Source organism: Oncorhynchus gorbuscha, linkage group LG12, assembly GCF_021184085.1.
Source record: "Oncorhynchus gorbuscha isolate QuinsamMale2020 ecotype Even-year linkage group LG12, OgorEven_v1.0, whole genome shotgun sequence".
Taxonomy (NCBI): Eukaryota; Metazoa; Chordata; class Actinopteri; order Salmoniformes; family Salmonidae; genus Oncorhynchus; species Oncorhynchus gorbuscha.
The window spans coordinates 6,421,048-6,443,342 of NC_060184.1; the positions used below are offsets into that span (position 1 = coordinate 6,421,048).

Sequence of the window (22,295 nt, forward strand, 5' to 3'; positions counted from 1 at the left end):
CCAGCCGGTCGGCTCTCTGTGCTTGTAGTTTATGTCAGAATGGAGACGTGGGTATTTTTCACACACACACGCGTGCACACACACACACACACACACACACACACACACACACACACACACACACACACACACACACACACACACACACACACACACACACACAGGAGACATGTGCTTGTAGTTTAGTGTCAGAATGGAGGTAGGCGTATTTTTTTCTCTCTGCTTTCCAGTTGATTGAAAAGGTTCATATTGTTTGCCTCGTGACAAATGACCTCATGCTGACGGATATCCATGACATCAGGATAACGTGATGACATTCGGTAATCAAATCAAATCAAATCAAATCAAATCAAATCAAATCAAATTTATTCATATAGCCCTTCGTACATCAGCTGATATCTCAAAGTGCTGTACAGAAACCCAGCCTAAAACCCCAAACAGCAAACAATGCAGGTGTAAAAGCACCTGTAATCAGCGTGTCCTCATGGTATGTTTAAGTGTCAGAATAGTAGTAGTCTATTTTTTTTTCACTTATTTTCCAGGCATTGAAAAGTGGTTCATATTATTTGTGGTTGTGACAAATGACCTCATACTGACGGATATCCATGACATCAGGATAACGTGATGACATTCAAGACAAATGTCAAATCAAATACTCAAATCAAATCAAGATTTATTCATATAGCCCTTCGTACATCAGCTGATATCTCAAAGTGCTGTACAGAAACCCAGCCAAAACATGTAGCAAACAATGTAGGTGTCAAAACATGTAGATACTGTCCTCATGGTATGTTCAAGACATGTATGATATAGTAGTGTCAAGACACTAGATACTTATTTTCCAGACATTAGATACTGTAGGTGTCAAGACATAGTTATTCAAGACATGTAGATGGTTAGGTGTCAAGACATGTAGATACTGTAGGTGTCAAGACATGTAGATACTGTAGGTGTCAAGACATGTAGATACTGTAGGTGTCAAGACATGTAGATACTGTAGGTGTCAAGACATGTAGATACTGTAGGTGTCAAGACATGTAGATACTGTAGGTGTCAAGACATGTAGATACTGTAGGTGTCAAGACATGTAGATACTGTAGGTGTCAAGACATGTAGATACTGTAGGTGTCAAGACATGTAGATACTGTAGGTGTCAAGACATGTAGATACTGTAGGTGTCAAGACATGTAGATACTGTAGGTGTCAAGACATGTAGATACTGTAGGTGTCAAGACATGTAGATACTGTAGGTGTCAAGACATGTAGATACTGTAGGTGTCAAGACATGTAGATACTGTAGGTGTCAAGACATGTAGATACTGTAGGTGTCAAGACATGTAGATACTGTAGGTGTCAAGACATGTAGATACTGTAGGTGTCAAGACATGTAGATACTGTAGGTGTCAAGACATGTAGATACTGTAGGTGTCAAGTTACTTATTTCTCTGGCTAGATGTTTCTGTTATACATGTGGCTTCTCTTACTTATTTCTCTGGCTAGATGTTTCTTCAGATGTGCAAGAAAATGGGTGAAACCTTTGGAATTACCTGGATTTCTGCTTAAATTTGGGTCATCGAATTTGATCTGGTTTTCATCTAAGTCACCACAATAGACGAACATAGTGTGCATAATGACCGGTGTCCCCGTTCACTGGGCGGTTGAGCTAACGTAGGCTAATGCGATTAGCATGAGGTTGTAAGTAACAAGGACATTTCCCAGGACATAGACATGTCTGCTATTGGCAGGAAGCTTACATTCTTGTTAATCCAATTTACAGTAGATTTTACAGTGAAATAATACACTGTAAAATCTACTGTAAATTGGATTAACAAGAAGCTATTTGTTCAAACAGATTCTCCCAGTCAGAGTTCGTTTGTTGTCTTGAACGCGCTGAAGTCGTAGATTTCAGAGTTCCCAGTTGTTTTGAATGCATCGTTTCTGTTGCGCGCTAGCTCCCTACGTAATCACTACAAGCCCTATTTTATTCGCCAGATACTCTGCACGCCACGTTCTGGAGACGCCAAGCACAAAGAGGGATTGTGCACAATTTTGAACATGAAGAGTTATTAACAAACAAATTAGGCACATTTGGGTCAGTCACGATACACAATTTTGAACAGAAATGTAATGGTTCTTGGGATCAGTCTAAAACTTTGCACATGCACTGCTGCCATCTTGTGGCCAAAATCTAAATTTCAGCTGGGCTGGAATAATACATTATGGCCTTTCTCTTGCATTTCAATGATGATGGTACAAAAAACTAATACAAATTTTAAAAAGTCTTTGTATTATCTTTCACCAGATATATTGTGTTATCCTACATTCCTTTCACATTTCCACAAAACGTGTTTCCTTTCAAATGGTACCAAGAATATAAATATCCTTGCTTCAGGTCCTGAGCTACAGACAGTTAGATTTGGGTGTGTCATTTCAGGCAAAAATCGAAAAAAAGAGGCGGTCCTTGAGAGGAAATAACATCTCTAAAACAACTAATAACGCACAAATTATTGTATTTTTCTTGTCTATATTGAATGCATCATTTAAACATTCACAGTGTAAATTGGAAAAAGTATGTGAACCCCTCTAATCTAATGACTTCTCCAAAAGATCACTGGAGTCAGGACTCAGCTAATCTGGAGTCCAATCAATGAGACGAGATTGGAGATGTTGGTTAAAGCTACCTTGCCCTAAAAAAAAACACTCACAAAAGTGTACGTTTAACAAGACATTTTGGAAGAGAATTTTTGGCTATTTGTCCGCCAATTGGACAACGACCCAAAAGACTGAAGTAAATCAACTACAGAATGTCTTCAACAGAAGACAATACACCTCCTGGAGTGGCCCAGTCAGAGTCCTGACCTCAAACTGATTGAGATGCTGTGGCACGACCTCATGACCAGTTCACACCAGACATCCCAAGAATATTGCTGAACTGAAATAGTTTTGTAAAGAGGAATGTTCCAAAATTCCTCCTGACCGTTGTGCAGGTCTGATCCGCAACTACAGGAAACGTTTGGTTGAGGTTATTGCTGCCAAAGGAGGGTCAACCAGTTATTAAATCCAAGGGTTCACATACTTTTCCCAACCTGCACTGAGAATGTTTACACGGTGTGTTCAATAAAGACATGAACATGTATAATTGTTTGTGTGATAATAGTCTATTATTGTGACCTAGATGAAGCTCTGATCAAATGTGATGATATATTTAAGCAGAAATCCAGGTTTTCCCAATTGGGAACACATACTTTTTCTTGCCAATTTATATTCTGTCCTTGCTGTGTGCTCATTATTCAATTTGTTCACACTTGTGATTTGATCTGGTACTGGTACTTCCTGTATATAGATAAACATTGATCTGGTACTCCCTGTATATAGCTCCACATTGATCTGGTACTTCCTGTATATAGCTCCACATTGATCTGGTACTTCCTGTATATAGCTCCACATTGATCTGGTACTTCCTGTATATAGCTCCACATTGATCTGGTACTTCCTGTATATAGCTCCACATTGATCTGGTACTTCCTGTATATAGCTGCATCTTGATCTGGTACTTCCTGTATATAGCTCCATCTTGATCTGGTACTTCCTGTATATAGCTCCATCTTGATCTGGTACTTCCTGTATATAGCTCCACATTGATCTGGTACTTCCTGTATATAGATCCACATTGATCTGGTACTTCCTGTATATAGATCCACATTGATCTGGTAATTTTGTTTACACTGTGAAGCCTATATGCATATGGCGGAAACACAAACACAATCTCACAACAACTACCTTATACACACAAGTGTAAAGGGATAAAGAATATGTACATACAGATACATGGACAGAGTGTCCCACCTCAGCTGTATATGAATGAGAGATGTACAGAACGACATAGGTAAGATGCAGTAGATGGTATAGGGTACAGTATATACATATGAGAAGAGTAATGTAGGGTATGTAAACATTATATAAAGTGGCATTGTTTAAAGTCACTAGTAATACATTCATTACATCCAATGGGATGTAGGCAGGTTGAACGCCCGTGGGCCATTCATTATCATGTGATACAGGCCAGGGTTGAACGTCCGTAGGCCATTCATTATCATGTGATACAGGCCAGGTTGAACACCCGTAGGCCATTCATTATCATGTGATACAGGCCAGGTTGAACACCCGTGGGCCATTCATTATCATGTGATACAGGCCAGGGTGTGCGTCCGCGTCACTCTGATTTCTCCCAGCTAAAATAGGTTCCTGCTAATCCACCCCTGGCACTGCCCGCCATCCCACCTATTCTGACACGTTCCCTAGAAACAAACACCCCACACAGCCTGACAGGTGAGAGGCTCAAAATAGGGCCCTGTCTTCCACACACACACACACACACACACACACACACACACACACACACACACACACACACACACACACACACACACACACACACACACACACACACACACACACACACACACACACACACACACACACACACACACACACACACAAGCAGATCTAACCAATGTGAAATGGCTAGCTAGTTAACGGTGGTGCGCGCTAATAGCGTTTCAATCGGGTGACGTGACTCGCTCTGAGATCTTGAAGTAGTTGTTCCCCTTTTGCTCTGCAAGGGACGCGACTTTTGCGCGATGTGTAACGTTGCTTCGTGGGTGTCAGTTGTGGATGTGTGCAGAGGGTCCCTGGTTCGAGCCCAGGTCGGGGCGAGGAGAGGGATGGAAGCTATACTGTTACACAGACAGACAGACACACACACACACACACACACACACACACACACACACACACACACACACACACACACACACACACACACACACACACACACATATCCTGAAGGTGCTACGACAAACACAGGGGCCAGGTAAAGAATGCACTTCAAGGTAACAAGGTCTATGTTGTCTTGGACTGAAAGAGAAGTCAGGGGTCAGGGGTCAAATGATGACCTTAAGATTGGCCTTAAATCTTATATCCACATACACACGCATGCGCACTCACCAACAAACACACACACACACACCAACAAACACATACACACACCAACAAACACATACACACACCAACAAACACATACACACACCAACAAACACATACACACACCAACAAACACACACACACACCAACAAACACACACACACACCAACAAACACACACACACACCAACAAACACTTCCACACCAACCACACCCACACACCAACAAACACATACACACACCAACAAACACATACACACACCAACAAACCATACACACACCCAAACCATACACCTAACAAACCACACACCACCAACAAACACATACACACACCAACCACTACACACACCAACAAACACATACACACTACCAACAAACACACACACACACCAACCCACATATCCACCAACAAACCATACACACACCCCAAACACTACACACCCAACAAACACATAACCACCAACAAACAAACAAACACACACACCAAAACACACACACACCAACCTCCTACCCCCCTACCCCCACCCCTATCCTACAATCTTCCTATCTTCCTATCCCCTACCTCCATCCCCCTATCCTCCTATCCCCTACCCCCTTATCCCCTATCCCCTATCCCCCTATCCTCTTATCCCCTTATCCCCTACCCCCTATCCCCTATCCCCTACCCCCTCACCCTCATATCGAGATATCCCCTACCCCCTATCCCCTCATCCCCTACCCCTATCCTTCTATCCCCTTATCCCCTACCCCCTATCCTCCTATCCCCTACCCCCTACCCCCTATCCCTACCCCCTATCCTCCTATCCCCTTATCCCCTACCCCCTATCCTTGTATCCCCTTATCCCCTACCCCCTACCCCCTATCCTTCTATCCCCTTATCCCCTACCCTGCACCCCCATCCCTATATTCTCCTATCCCCTACCCCCTACCCCTATCCTTCTATACCCTTATCCCCTACCCCCTACCCCCTATCCTTCTATCCCCTTACCCACCCCCTACCCCCTATCCTTCTATCCCCTTATCCCCTACCCCCTACCCCCTATCCCTATTCTCCTATCCCCACCCCCTACCCTCCTATCCTTCTATCCCCTACCCCTATCCCTATTCTCCTATCCCCTACCCCCTACCCCCTATCCTTCTATCCCCTACCCCTACCCCTATTCTCCTATCCCCATTCCTTCCCCATCTCTCCTGTAAACTGAAACTTTTCGGGGACACTTCCGTGGACGTTGCAAATTCTTTAAAGATGACCCGTCCACTGTGCTCCCAATCCTGGATTCATGGCACAGATTTCAACTTGACTCCATTGTGTGAGTCTACAGGCCTGAGGAGGAGGAATGTGTAGGGAGGAGTGTAACACACACACACACTCCCTTCTTTCAGGGCCCCATCCAGCTTTCCGTGTATTGCTGTAGGACACATGACTGTATGTGAAGGAGATATCTACCCCATCAGACCTCACGTCAGCGAACAGGAAGAGCCCCATTCTAGCGGCACCACCAACGGCCGCCGACTTTCTCCCAACTGGTTAAGAGAGAGTGGAGGAGAAACGGGATGCTGGGAGAGCTACTCTAGCTAGCCAAAAGGGACCCCTCAATCTATCTCTCTCCTCTCTTTCCACTCTGTCTTCTGCACACACACACACACACACACGCACGCACGCACACACACACACACACACACACACACACACACACACACACACACAGTCACACTGTTTCACACACATCACACACACAGTGGCACACACACACACACACACACACACACACACAATACACACTCTCTCCTCTCTCTGCCCCTCTTTCCACTCTGTCTTCTGCACATATAACACAAACATTAAATCTACACACACACACACATTAGAACACACACACACACACACACACACCTCCTCTCTCCTCGCTCTCTCGCTTTCCGTCCTGTAAACTGAAACTGGTCGCCAAGCTCTTAAGTCCTGTCAGCGCCTATTAATTATAAACTAATTATGGCTCCGTTGGATGCTCTAGTTCAAACAGGCTTCCGCCGATCCTGGAATCCCACCCCGGCTGTCTCCTCACTCCCTCACTCCCTCCATCGCTCGCTGTCGTTTGGTCGCAGACGCATGACCCTGGCTGGGCGCCGAAGTGGTGTCAATGTGCGTGCGTGCGTGCGTGCGTGCGTGCGTGCGTGCGTGCGTTGTGTGTGTGTGTGTGTGTCAACATGTGCGTGCGTGCCTCAACTAACAACGTGCGTGCGTGCGTGGTTTGTGTTGTGTGTGTGTGACATTACCAGCCCTGTCAACTAACAACAGCTCTGTGTGTGTTTGTGTTTAAAATGATCAGACATATCAGTGTTCAACAACATAGCTCAGGACTTTTCTAGTCACACTGATCTGCTTCCTGTTTCCATGACATCGTCTGACGCCTAGTGGCTCCACCCACTTCTACGCAGTAGTTTATTGGTCAATAATGACGTGGTCATTTAACAAAGTAAAAGTGTGCAATTCTTCAGATAGTATCCTGACATATAATTTTCAAAATTAAATCTACATTTAACGGGATTAGAACCCTCAGACATTACCAACCCTATCAACTAACAACAGCTCTGAGCGGTTTGTTTAAAACCCTCAGACATTACCAGCCCTATTAACTAACAACAGCTCTGAAGGGTTTGTTTTAAAACCCTCAGACATTACCAGCCCTATCAACTAACAACAGCTCTGAACGGTTTGTTTAAAACCCTCAGACATTACCAGCCCTATTAACTAACAACAGCTCTGAACGGTTTGTTTAAAACCCTCAGACATTACCAGCCCTATCAACTAACAACAGCTCTGAACGGTTTGTTTAAAACCCTCAGACATTACCAGCCCTATCAACTAACAACAGCTCTGAAGGGTTTGTTTTAAAATCCTCAGACATTACCAGCCCTATCAACTAACAACAGCTCTGAACGGTTTGTTTTAAAACCCTCAGACATTACCAGCCCTATCAACTAACAACAGCTCTGAGCAGTTTGTTTAAAACCCTCAGACATTACCAGCCCTATTAACTAACAACAGCTCTGAAGGGTTTGTTTTAAAACCCTCAGACATTACCAGCCCTATCAACTAACAACAGCTCTGAACGGTTTGTTTAAAACCCCCAGACATTACCAGCCCTATTAACTAACAACACATCCCTTCTTCAAGGAACAGAGAGAGAGAGAGAGGGGTGGGGGGGAGGGGGGAGAGAGAGAGGGGAGAGAGAGAGGGAGAAGATAGAGAGGGGGAGAGAGAGGGGGAGAGAGGAGAGAGAGAGGGGAGAGAGAGGGAGAGAGAGAGAGGAGAGAGAGGGAGAGAGAGAGAGAGAGAGAGAGAGAGAGAGAGAGAGAGAGAGAGAGAGAGAGAGAGAGAGAGGGGAGAGAGAGAGAGGGAGGAGATAGGAGGGGAGAGAGAGAGAGGGATAGAGAGAGAGAGGGGAGAGAGAGGGGGGAGAGAGAGAGGGGGAGAGAGAGAGAGAGAGAGAGAGAGAGAGAGAGGGGGAGAGGGGAGAGAGAGAGGAGAGAGAGAGGGAGGAGATAGAGAGAGAGGAGAGAGAGAGGGAGAGAGAGGGGGAGAGAGGGGGAGAGAGAGGGGAGAGAGAGAGGGAGAGAGAGAGAGAGAGAGAGAGAGAGAGAGAGAGAGAGAGAGAGAGAGAGAGAGAGAGAGGGGAGAGAGGGGGAGAGAGAGGGGGGAGAGAGAGAGGAGAGAGAGAGAGGGGGAGAGAGAGGGGAGAGGGAGAGAGAGAGGGAGAGAGAGGGGAGAGAGAGAGAGAGAGAGAGAGAGAGAGAGAGAGAGAGAGAGAGAGAGAGAGAGAGAGAGAGAGAGAGAGAGAGAGAGAAGTATCTTGATTTAGATCCGACCTGAACCAACACAGAATGATCTCACTATGTTTGCTGGGAAGAAACAACCGGGTCTCCCAGAGGCATCGTGGGTAATTAGGTTAGTGGATATTTGGTGGTGTTCTCAGGAAATTGAAAGACAGAAGCCTAATCGGTATCTTTTGAAAAATCTAAGATTTTATATACAAGTCACTGAAATCTCACAACTCAATTTGACTTCGGCCATTTAAAGGCTGTTGAATCAGCCTGCCTGTGCATACAGGGGGGGGACTTTTTAAAAGTGTTCAAATCAAATGATGATGGGGGTGATGATCGAAAATATAATTTCCCTCCAGAAATTAGCCTAATAACATATTGGTCTTCATTATCAGGCTGGTGTGCTGTTTAACAATAAGCATTATCATCCGTAGCATTATCACCTGTTGCATTATCATGTGTGGCATTATCACGTGTTGCATTATCGCCTGTGGCATTATCACCTGTATAATTATTACATGCGGCGTTATCTGCTGTAGCATTATCATATGTGCCATTATCACCTGTATAATTATTACATGCGGCGTTATCTGCTGTAGCATTATCATATGTGACATTATCACCTGTATAATTATTACATGCGGCGTTATCTGCTGTAGCATTATCATATGTGACATTTTCACCTGTATAATTATTACATGCGGCGTTATCTGCTGTAGCATTATCATATGTGACATTATCACCTGTATAATTATTACATGCGGCGTTATCTGCTGTAGCATTATCATCTGTGGCATTATCCGCTGTGACATTATCACCTGTAGGATTATCACCTGTAGCATTATCACCTGTGGCATTATCAACTGTGACATCATCACCTGTACAATTATCACCCATAGCGTTATCACCTGTAGCGTTATCGCTTGTAGTATTATAACCCATAACATTATGTAGCATTATCACCTGTGGCATTATCACCCATATCATTGTCCATTTAGCATGATCCATGTATCATTATCACCCTTGGCATTATCACCTGTAGCGTTATCGCTTGTGGTATTATAACCCATAACATTATCCATGTAGCGTTATCACCTGTGGCATTATCACCCATAGCATTATCCCTGTAGCATTATCACCTCTAGCATTATCCCTGTAGCATTATCACCCATAGCATTATCCCTGTAGCATTATCACCTGTAGCATTATCCCTGTAGCATAATCATCTGTAGCATTATCCCTGTAGCATTATCACCTATAGCATTATCCCTGTAGCGTTATCACCTGTGGCATTATCACCCATGGCATTATCCCTGTAGCATTGTTCTTATTTTCCTCAATTAAGTTGGAAAAACAGGATGACCGAGCATCAGTGAGGGCTCTTCGATACGGCACGGGACTGTCTTCCCAAGCTAGTCGGAAGACTTCCAGTTTGATGTAGCAGCAGTGAGGGCTCTTCGATACTGCACGGTACTGTCTTTCCAAGCTAGTCGGAAGACTTCCAGTTTGGTGTAGCAGCAGTGAGGGCTCTTCGATACTGCACGGTACTGTCTTCCCAAGCTAGTCGGAAGACTTCCAGTTTGGTGTAACAGCAGTGAGGGCTCTTCGGTACTGCACGGTACTGTCTTCCCAAGCTAGTTCGGAAGACTTCCAGTTTGGTGTAGCAGCAGTGAGGGCTCTTCGATACTGCACGGTACTGTCTTCCCAAGCTAGTCGGAAGACTTCCAGTTTGGTGTAGCAGCAGTGAGGGCTCTTCGATACGGCACGGTACTGTCTTCCCAAGCTAGTCGGAAGACTTTCAGCTTGGTGTGGCGCCATTTCCGTTCCAATTTTCTGGAATGTTGCTTCAGAGCTTGGGTGTATTCTGTATACCAGGGAGCTAGTTTCTTATGACAAATGTTTTTAGTTTTTAGAGTTGCAACTGCATCTAGGTTACTGCGCAAGGTTCAATTGAGTTCCTCTGTTAGATGGTTAACTGATTTTTGTCCTCTGACGTCCTTGGGTAGGCAGAGGGAGTCTGGAAGGGCATCAAGGAATCTTTGTGTTGTCTGAGAATTTATAGTAGTGGTGGTGGTCCAACCTGTCTGGAGGAGGGACAGTAGTGGTGGTGGTCCAACCTGTCTGGAGGAGGGACAGTAGTGGTGGTGGTCCAACCTGTCTGGAGGAGGGACAGTAGTGGTGGTGGTCCAACCTGTCTGGTGGAGGGACAGTAGTGGTGGTGGTCCAACCTGTCTGGAGGAGGGACAGTAGTGGTGGTGGTCCAACCTGTCTGGTGGAGGGACAGTAGTGGTGGTGGTCCAACCTGTCTGGAGGAGGGACAGTAGTGGTGGTGGTCCAACCTGTCTGGTGGAGGGACAGTAGTGGTGGTGGTCCAACCTGTCTGGTGGAGGGACAGTAGTGGTCCAACCTGTCTGGAGGAGGGACAGTAGTGGTGGTGGTCCAACCTGTCTGGTGGAGGGACAGTAGTGGTCCAACCTGTCTGGTGGAGGGACAGTAGTGGTCCAACCTGTCTGGTGGAGGGGATACCTGTCTGGTGGAGGGACAGTAGTGGTGGTGGTCCAACCTGTCTGGAGGAGGGACAGTAGTGGTCCAACCTGTCTGGTGGAGGGACAGTAGTGGTCCAACCTGTCTGGTGGAGGGATAGTAGTGGTGGTGGTCCAACCTGTCTGGAGGAGGGACAGTAGTGGTGGTGGTCCAACCTGTCTGGAGGAGGGACAGTAGTGGTGGTGGTCCAACCTGTCTGGTGGAGGGACAGTAGTGGTCCAACCTGTCTGGAGGAGGGACAGTAGTGGTGGTGGTCCAACCTGTCTGGTGGAGGGACAGTAGTGGTCCAACCTGTCTGGAGGAGGGACAGTAGTGGTGGTGGTCCAACCTGTCTGGTGGAGGGACAGTAGTGGTGGTGGTCCAACCTGTCTGGAGGAGGGACAGTAGTGGTGGTGGTCCAATATAGTCTGACTACCCCAACATAACACTATCAGATCACATTACTGTATATAGTCTAACTACCCCAACATAATACTATCAGATCACATTACTGTATATAGTCTAACTACCCCATATAGTCTAACACTATCAACATAATACTATCAGATCACATTACTGTATATAGTCTAACTACCCCAACATAATACTATCAGATCACATTACTGTATATAGTCTAACTACCCCATATAGTCTAACTACCCCAACATAATACTATCAGATCACATTACTGTATATAGTCTAACTACCCCAACATAATACTATCAGATCACATTACTGTATATAGTCTAACTACCCCAACATAACACTATCAGATCACATTACTGTATATAATGTTATATATAATGGTAGAATTTGATCATATCTTCAGCAGTGAGGATCCTATGCAGAACAAGTCTCAGGGCTCATAGTGAACAACAGAAGATCACAGGAATTCATACTGTGTATTACATCATCTTTCCTTGTCATTTTCCGGGGCATGAATCTCAAGTTTATTGTGAAATTCACATTGATGTTTTTCCTGTGGTTTATTTCCAGGTGTGCGTCTGGATCGCGTGAGGGGCGGAAGACAGAAGTACAAGAGGAGAATGGGGGACACGGAGAACGGGGCCTATCTAGGCCTGACACTCCCCCCTCCTGCCAAAAAGCCATGTGAGTCACAATAATAGTTACTCTTCCTAGTTATGCCTATGTTTGTTCTACATCCCTGGCTATTCCCAACCATCTAACCACACATCTTATCTCTCTCTCTCTCTGTCTCGCTCTCTCTGTCTCTCTGTCTCTCCCTCTCTCTCTCTCTGTCTGTCTGTCTCTCTCTCTCTCTCTCTCTCTCTCTCTCTCTCTCTCTCTCTCTCTCTCTCTCTCTCTCTCTCTCTGTGTGTCTCGCTCTCTCTCTGTCTCCCTCCCTCCCTCTCTCAATTCAATTTCAATTCAATTCAATTCAAGGGCTTTATTGGCATGGGAAACATGTGTTAACATTGCCAAAGCAAGTGAGGTAGACAACATACAAAGTGAATATATAAAGTGAAAAACAACCAAAATTAACAGTAAACATTACAGATACAGAAGTTTCAAAACAGTAAAGACATTACAAATGTCATATTATATATATATATATACAGTGTTTTAACAATGTACAAATGGTTAAAGGACACAAGATAAAATAAATAAGCATAAATATGGGTTGTATTTACAATGGTGTTTGTTCTTCACTGGTTGCCCTTTTCTCGTGGCAACAGGTCACAAATCTTGCTGCTGTGATGTCACACTGTGGAATTTCACCCAGTAGATATGGGAGTTTTTCAAAATTGGATTTGTTTTCGAATTCTTTGTGGATCTGTGTAATCTGAGGGAAATATGTCTCTCTAATATGGTCATACATTGGGCAGGAGGTTAGGAAGTGCAGCTCAGTTTCCACCTCATTTTGTGGGCAGTGAGCACATAGCCTGTCTTCTCTTGAGAGCCATGTCTGCCTACGGCGGCCTTTCTCAATGGCAAGGCTATGCTCACTGAGTCTGTACATAGTCAAAGCTTTCCTTAATTTTGGGTCAGTCACAGTGGACAGGTATTCTGCCACTGTGTACTCTCTGTGTAGGGCCAAATAGCATTCTAGTTTGCTCTGTTTTTTTGTTAATTCTTTCCAATGTGTCAAGTAATTATCTTTTTCTTTTCTCATGATTTTGTTGGGACTCTCTCTCTTTCTCTCTCTCTGTGTCTCTCTCTCTCTCTCTCTCTCTGTCTCTCTCTCTCTGTCTCTCTCTCTCTCTCTCTCTCTCTGTGTCTCTCTCAATTCAATTCAATGTGCTTTATTGTCACGGGAAACATATGTTAATGTCTGTCTGTCTGTCTGTCTGTCTGTCTGTCTGTCTGTCTGTCTGTCTGTCTGTCTGTCTGTCTGTCTGTCTGTCTGTCTGTCTGTCTGTCTGTCTGTCTGTCTGTCTGTCTGTCTGTCTGTCTGTCTGTCTGTCTGTCTGTCTGTCTGTCTGTCTGTCTGTCTGTCTGTCTGTCTGTCTGTCTGTCTGCCTGTCTGTCTGTCTGCCTGCCTGCCTGCCTGCCTGCCTGCCTGCCTGCCTGCCTGCCTGCCTGCCAGCCTCTCTCATCCTTCCTTCCTTCTTTCCCTTCCTCAGTGACAAAGATTGTGTCTCACCTGCTGGTGGTTGAACCAGAGAAGATCTATGCCATGCCAGACCCGACCATGCCAGATGGATACATCAAGGCCCTGACCACTCTGTGTGACCTGGCTGACAGAGAACTGGTGGTCATCATCGGCTGGGCCAAACATATCCCAGGTAGAGGGGACTGTATTATCTAAACAGAGCACTCCCAACATATCCCAGGTAGAGGGGACTGTATTATCTACACAGAGCACTCCCAACATATCCCAGGTAGAGGGGACTGTATTATCTACACAGAGCACTCCCAACATATCCCAGGTAGGGGACTATATTACCAAACCAAACCACTCCAAACACATCCCAGGGACTGTATTATCTAAACAGAGCACTCCCAACATATCCCAGGTAGAGGGGACAGTATTATGTACACAGAGCACTCCCAACATATCCCAGGTAGGGGACTATATTACCAAACCAAACCACTCCAAACACATCCCAGGTAGGGGACTATATAACCAAACCAAACCACTCCAAACACATCCCAGGTAGGGGACTATATAACCAAACCAAACCACTCCAAACACACCCCAGGTAGGGGACTATATTACCAAACCAAACCACTCCAAACACATCCCAGGTAGAGGACTATATTACCAAACCACTCCAAACACACCCCAGGTAGGGGACTATATAACCAAACCAAACCACTCCAAACACATCCCAGGTAGCGGACTATATAACCAAACCAAACCACTCCAAACACACCCCAGGTAGGGGACTATATTACCAAACCAAACCACTCCAAACACATCCTGTCATGCAGGTGAATGAGGACCCAAAAGCGACTTGGCGAAAACAGAGTCTTTAATCCAGTAAAGTAAAATACAATCAAAAAACACAACTTTCACTCGAAATGACGAGAACCGACTGGAGACTCGATCTTGAACAGCAGGTTGCCTCGGGAAGGCACTTGAACCTAGCAGACTCAGACACCTGCTCACCACGCAGCATCTGAGGGAAACACGACACGACAGGGCGATACACAAACACAGCACGGTGAATTCTAGACAAGGATCCGACAGAGCAGGAACGGAAAACAAGGAGAGAAATAGGGACTCTAATCAGGGAAAAGGATCGGGAACAGGTGTGGGAAGACTAAATGATTGATTAGGGGAATAGGAACAGCTGGGAGCAGGAACGGAACGATAGAGAGAAGAGAGAGAGGAAGGGAGAGAGAGAAAGGGGAACGAACCTAAAAAGACCAGCAGGGGGAAACGAACAGAAGGGAAAGCATAATGACAAGACAATATATGACAAAACATGACAGTACCCCCCCACTCACCAAGCGCCTCCTGGCGCTCTCGAGGAGGAACACTGGCGGCAACGGAGGAAATCATAGATCACAAACGGTCCAGCACGTCCCGAGAAAGAACCCAACTCCTCTCCTCAGGACCGTAACGAAAAACGATAAAAAGGGAAACTAGGGTACTACTCTAAAAAAAAATGAGACACGGGTAGAGAACTGAAAACCTTAGAGCAAACAGGACCAAACAGGCCAGGAGAGTAACAACTAGGGACAGACTGAGACACAGCAAGGGCAGGAACAAGAACAGGAGAGATGCGATGGCAGGGAACAGACTGAGACCCAGCAAGACCAGGAGCAGAAGCAGAAAAATACGCACAAGGGTGGACCCCATCGTCAGTATCGGAGCGCTGGGACGGAATGGCTCCCACGCCCACCCCCGACGCGTCAACCTCAACAATAAACTGTTTAGTGACGTCAGGTGCAACAAGGATAGAAGCGGATGCAAAACGCTTCTTAAAGAGATCAGAACAACAATCATACGACCGGTGAGGAGGAAGGGAGTTGGTTCTGGACCGACTGAAGACCGTGCGCAGACCATGATATTCCTCCGGCACTCCTGTCAAATCACCAGGTTCCTCCTGAGAAGAGGGGACAGAACAAACAGGAGAAATAGCAGACATTAAACACTTCACATGACAAGAAACGCTCCAGGAAAGGACAGAACCACTAGACCAATCAAAAGAAGGATTATGACACACTAGCCAGGGATGACCCAAAACAACAGGTGTAAAAGGTGAACAAAAAATCAAAAAAGAAATGGTCTCACTATGGTTACCAGATACAGTGAGGGTTAAAGGTAGTGTTTCACATAATATACTGGGGAGAGGACTACCATCCAAGGCAAACATGACCGTGGGCTCCCTAACTGTCTGAGAGGAATGTCATGTTCCGCGCCCAGGCTTCGTCCATAAAACAGCCCTCTGCCCCAGAGTCTATTAATGCACTGCAGGATGCTGCCGATCCGGTCCAGCGTAGATGGACCGGTAAAGTAGTACATGTACTTGACGGAGAGGACCGTCTAGTAGCGCTTATCAGTCGCCCTCCGCTTACTGATGAGCTCTGGCCTTTAACTGGACATGAAATGACAAAATGACCAGCGGAACCGCAATAGAGACAGAGGCGGTTGGTGATTCTCCGTTCCCTCTCCTTAGTCGAGATGCGAATACCCCCAGCTGCATGGGCTCAACACCTGAGTCAGTGGGGAAAGACGGTAGTGTCGGAGAGAGGGGAGACACAGTTAACGCGAGCTCTCTTCTATGAGCTCGGTGACGAAGATCTACCCGTCGTTCAATGCGAATAGCGAGTTCAATCAAAGAATCCACGCTGGATGGAACCTCCCGAGAGAGAATCTCATCCTTAACCTTAGCGTGGAGTCCCTCCAGAAAACGAGCGAGCAACGCCTGCTCGTTCCAGTTACTGGAGGCAGCAAGAGTGCGAAACTCTATTGAGTAATCCGTTATGGATCGATTACCTTGACATAGGGAAGACAGGGACCAGGAAGCTTCTTTCCCAAAAACTGAGCGATCAAAAACCCTTATCATCTCCTCTTTAAAGTTCAGATAATTGTTAGTACACTCAGCGCTTGCCTCCCAGATAGCTGTGCCCCACTGCCGAGCCCGACCAGTAAGGAGTGATATGACGTAGGCAATCCGAGCTCTCTCTTGAGTATGTGTTGGGTTGGAGAGAGAACACGATATCACACTGGGTGAGAAAGGAGCGGCACTCAGTGGGCTGCCCAGAATAACAAGGTGGGTTATTAACCCTAGGTTCCGGAGGCTCGGAAGAACCGGAAGTAGCTGGTGACACGAGACGAAGACTCTGATACTGTCTTGAGAGGTCGGAGACCTGAGCGGCCAGGGTCTCAACGGCATGCCGAGCAGCAGACAATTCCTGCTCGTGTCTGCCGAGCATGGCTCCTTGGATCTCGACGGCAGTGTTACGAGCGTCTGTAGTCGCTGGGTCCATTCCTTGGTCGGATCCTTCTGTCATGCAGGTGAATGAGGACCCAAAAGCGACTTGGCGAAAACAGAGTCTTTAATCCAGTAAAGTAAAATACAATCAAAAAACACAACTTTCACTCGAAATGACGAGAACCGACTGGAGACTCGATCTTGAACAGCAGGTTGCCTCGGGAAGGCACTTGAACCTAGCAGACTCAGACACCTGCTCACCACGCAGCATCTGAGGGAAACACGACACGACAGGGCGATACACAAACACAGCACGGTGAATTCTAGACAAGGATCCGACAGGGCAGGAACGGAAAACAAGGAGAGAAATAGGGACTCTAATCAGGGAAAAGGATCGGGAACAGGTGTGGGAAGAATAAATGATTGATTAGGGGAATAGGAACAGCTGGGAGCAGGAACGGAACGATAGAGAGAAGAGAGAGAGGAAGGGAGAGAGAGAAAGGGGAACGAACCTAAAAAGACCAGCAGGGGGAAACGAACAGAAGGGAAAGCATAATGACAAGACAATATATGACAAAACATGACACATCCCAGGTAGGGGACTATATTACCAAACCAAACCACTCCAAACACACCCCAGGTAGGGGACTATATAACCAAACCACTCCAAACACATCCCAGGTAGGGGACTATATTACCAAACCAAACCACTCCAAACACATCCCAGGTAGGGGACTATATTACCAAACCAAACCACTCCAAACACATCCCAGGTAGGGGACTATATTACCAAACCAAACCACTCTAAACACATCCCAGGTAGAGGACTATATAACCAAACCACTCCAAACACACCCCAGGTAGGGGACTATATAACCAAACCAAACCACTCCAAACACATCCCAGGTAGGGGACTATATTACCAAACCAAACCACTCCAAACACACCCCAGGTAGGGGACTATATTACCAAACCAAACCACTCCAAACACATCCCAGGTAGGGGACTATATTACCAAACCACTCCAAACACATCCCAGGTAGGGGACTATATTACCAAACCAAACCACTCCAAACACATCCCAGGTAGGGGACTATATTACCAAACCAAACCACTCCAAACACATCCCAGGTAGGGGACTATATTACCAAACCAAACCACTCTAAACACATCCCAGGTAGAGGACTATATAACCAAACCACTCCAAACACACCCCAGGTAGGGGACTATATTACCAAACCACTCCAAACACATCCCAGGTAGGGGACTATATAACCAAACCAAACCACTCTAAACACATCCCAGGTAGGGGGCTATATTACCAAACCACTCCAAACACACCCCAGGTAGGGGACTATATTACCAAACCACTCCAAACACATCCAAGGTAGAGGACTATATTACCAAACCAAACCACTCCAAACACACCCCAGGTAGGGGACTATATTACCAAACCAAACCACTCCAAACACATCCCAGGTAGAGGACTATATTACCAAACCAAACCACTCCAAACACACCCCAGGTAGGGGACTATATTACCAAACCAAACCACTCCAAACACATCCCAGGTAGGGGACTATATAACCAAACCAAACCACTCTAAACACATCCCAGGTAGGGGGCTATATTACCAAACCAAACCACTCCAAACATATCCCAGGTAGGGGACTATATTACCAAACCAAATCACTCCAAACACATCCCAGGTAGGGGACTATATTACCAAACCAAACCACTCCAAACACATCCCAGGTAGGGGACTATATAACCAAACCAAACCACTCCAAACACATCCCAGGTAGGGGACTATATAACCAAACCAAACCACTCCAAACACACCCCAGGTAGGGGACTATATTACCAAACCAAACCACTCCAAACACATCCCAGGTAGGGGACTATATAACCAAACCAAACCACTCCAAACACACCCCAGGTAGGGGACTATATAACCAAACCAAACCACTCCAAACACATCCCAGGTAGTGGACTATATAACCAAACCACTCCAAACACACCCCAGGTAGGGGACTATATAACCAAACCAAACCACTCCAAACACATCCCAGGTAGGGGACTATATAACCAAACCAAACCACTCCAAACACATCCCAGGTAGAGGACTATATTACCAAACCAAACCACTCCAAACACATCCCAGGTAGGGGACTATATAACCAAACCAAACCACTCCAAACACATCCCAGGTAGAGGACTATATTACCAAACCACTCCAAACACATCCCAGGTAGAGGACTATATTACCAAACCACTCCAAACACATCCCAGGTAGAGGACTATATTACCAAACCACTCCAAACACATCCCAGGTAGAGGACTATATTACCAAACCACTCCAAACACATCCCAGGTAGAGGACTATATTACCAAACCAAACCACTCCAAACACATCCCAGGTAGAGGACTATATTACCAAACCACTCCAAACACATCCCAGGTAGGGGACTATATAACCAAAACAAACCACTCCAAACACATCCCAGGTAGAGGACTATATTACCAAACCAAACCACTCCAAACACATCCCAGGTAGAGGACTATATTACCAAACCAAACCACTCCAAACACATCCCAGGTAGGGGACTATATAACCAAACCAAACCACTCCAAACACATCCCAGGTAGGGGACTATATTACCAAACCAAACCACTCCAAACACATCCCAGGTAGGGGACTATATTACCAAACCACTCCAAACACATCCCAGGTAGAGGACTATATTACCAAACCACTCCAAACACATCCCAGGTAGAGGACTATATTACCAAACCAAACCACTCCAAACACATCCCAGGTAGAGGACTATATTACCAAACCACTCCAAACACATCCCAGGTAGGGGACTATATAACCAAAACAAACCACTCCAAACACATCCCAGGTAGAGGACTATATTACCAAACCACTCCAAACACATCCCAGGTAGGGGACTATATTACCAAACCAAACCACTCCAAACACATCCCAGGTAGAGGACTATATTACCAAATCACTCCAAACACATCCCAGGTAGGGGACTATATAACCAAACCAAACCACTCCAAACACATCCCAGGTAGAGGACTATATTACCAAACCAAACCACTCCAAACACATCCCAGGTAGGGGACTATATTACCACTCTAAACACGGGAAACGGGAGAAAATGAACATTAACCAAAACTGTAGCGCTCTCATGAGCTCTCTGTCACGGTTGGCTCTCTATGGTCAGGGCGTGACACTCTCACACATTTCAGCAGGGTTCCCCGACTGGCCCACCACGTTTTCTGAGACCATTTTTTGTTTTATTGTTGGACATAAAAGACTGTATAAACATATCAAATCCAAGCTATGTTAATTTTGGAAATCTGCAGCAAAGCACTCCCATAACAGAAAGATCCTGTATATAGCATGCGATCGTATGCACATGTCAGCAAGGTTTGAAATTATTACATTTTAGTCCAATGTTAAATCTGTTTTGGGCTTCTTGAGGTCAATTTGCAGTCTGCTAATTATTTGTCATTATTTTCCGTCCCCCTGACCGTCTTCTCAAAAAGATATCGGCATGATGATCCCTGCACATTACAGTATCTCTCTCTCTCTGTCTGTCTCTCTCGCTCTCTCTCTCTCTCTCTCTCTCTCTCTCTCTCTCTCTCTCTCTCTCTCTCTCTCTCTCTCTCTCTCTCTCTCTGTCTCTCTCTCTCTCTCCCCTCTCTCTCTCTCTGTCTCTCTCTCTCTCTAACCTCTCTCTCTCTCTGTCTCTCTCTCTCTCCCCCTCTCTCTCTCTCTCTCTCTCTGTGTCTCTCTCTCTCCCCCTCTCTCTCTCTGTGTCTCTCTCTCTCTCTCCCCCTCTCTCTCTCTCTGTCTCTCTCTCTCTCCCCTCTCTCTCTCTCTGTCTCTCTCTCTCTGTCTCTCTCTCTCTCTCTCTGTCAATTCAATTTCAATTCAATTCAAGGGCTTTATTGGCATGGGAAACATGTGTTAACATTGCCAAAGCAAGTGAGGTAGATAATATATAAAGTGAAATAAACAATAAAAATTAACAGTAGACATCACACATACTGAAGTTTCAAAACAATAAAGACATTACAAATGTCATATTATATATATATACAGTGTTTTAACAATGTACAAATGGTAAAGGACACAAGATAAAATAAATAAGCATAGATATGGGTTGTATTTACAATGGTGCGTGTTCTTCACTGGTTGCCCTTTTCTCGTGGCAACAGGTCACAAATCTTGCTGCTTTGATGGCACACTGTGGAATTTCACCCAGTAGATATGGGAGTTTATCAAAATTGGATTTGTTTTCGAATTCTTTGTGGATCTGTGTAATCTTGGGGAAATATGTCTCTCTAATATGGTCATACACTGGGCAGGAGGTTAGGAAGTGCAGCTCAGTTTCCACCTCATTTTGTGGGCAGTGAGCACATAGCCTGTCTTCTCTTGAGAGCCAGGTCTGCCTACGGCGGGCTTTCTCATTAGCAAGGCTATGCTCACTGAGTCTGTACATAGTCAAAGCTTTCCATAATTTTGGGTCAGTCACAGTGGTCAGGTATTCTGCCGCTGTGTACTCTCTGTGTAGGGTCAGTCACAGTGGTCAGGTATTCTGCCGCTGTGTACTCTCTGTGTAGGGTCAGTCACAGTGGTCAGGTATTCTGCCGCTGTGTACTCTCTGTGTAGGGTCAGTCACAGTGGTCAGGTATTCTGCCGCTGTGTACTCTCTGTTTGGGGCCAAATAGCATTCTAGTTTGCTCTGGTTTTTCTGTCTCTCTCTCTCTCTCTGTCTCTCTGTCTCTCTCTCTGTCTCTCTGTCTCTCTCTCTCTCTCTCTCTGTCTCTCTCTCTGTCTCTCTGTCTCTCTCTCTCTCTCTCTCTCTCTGTCTCTCTCTCTCTCTCTGTCTCTCTCTCTGTCTCTCTCTCTCTCTCTCTCTGTCTCTCTCTCTGTCTCTCTGTCTCTCTCTCTCTCTCTCTCTCTCTCTCTCTCTCTGTCTCTCTCTCTCTCTCTCTGTCTCTCTCTCTGTCTCTCTCTCTCTCTCTCTTTCACAAACTGCAGGAGGAGGGAGGGGGGGGTGTGTTCGAGTGGGGAGAGAGAATGGGGGTATGGGTACCACCC

At 45.8% G+C, this 22,295-nt stretch overlaps 1 protein-coding gene across 1 annotated transcript in view; it reads left to right on the forward strand.

The window, feature by feature from the left end:
- The window catches only part of LOC123991531 (steroid hormone receptor ERR2-like), a 96,663-nt gene that overhangs the window by 59,140 nt on the left and 15,228 nt on the right, over positions 1–22,295 (forward strand). The window contains exons 4-5 of the mRNA XM_046293150.1: positions 12,321–12,434; positions 13,910–14,071. Coding sequence (XP_046149106.1) covers positions 12,321–12,434; positions 13,910–14,071 — 276 coding nt within the window. The remainder of the gene's footprint in view (positions 1–12,320; positions 12,435–13,909; positions 14,072–22,295) is intronic.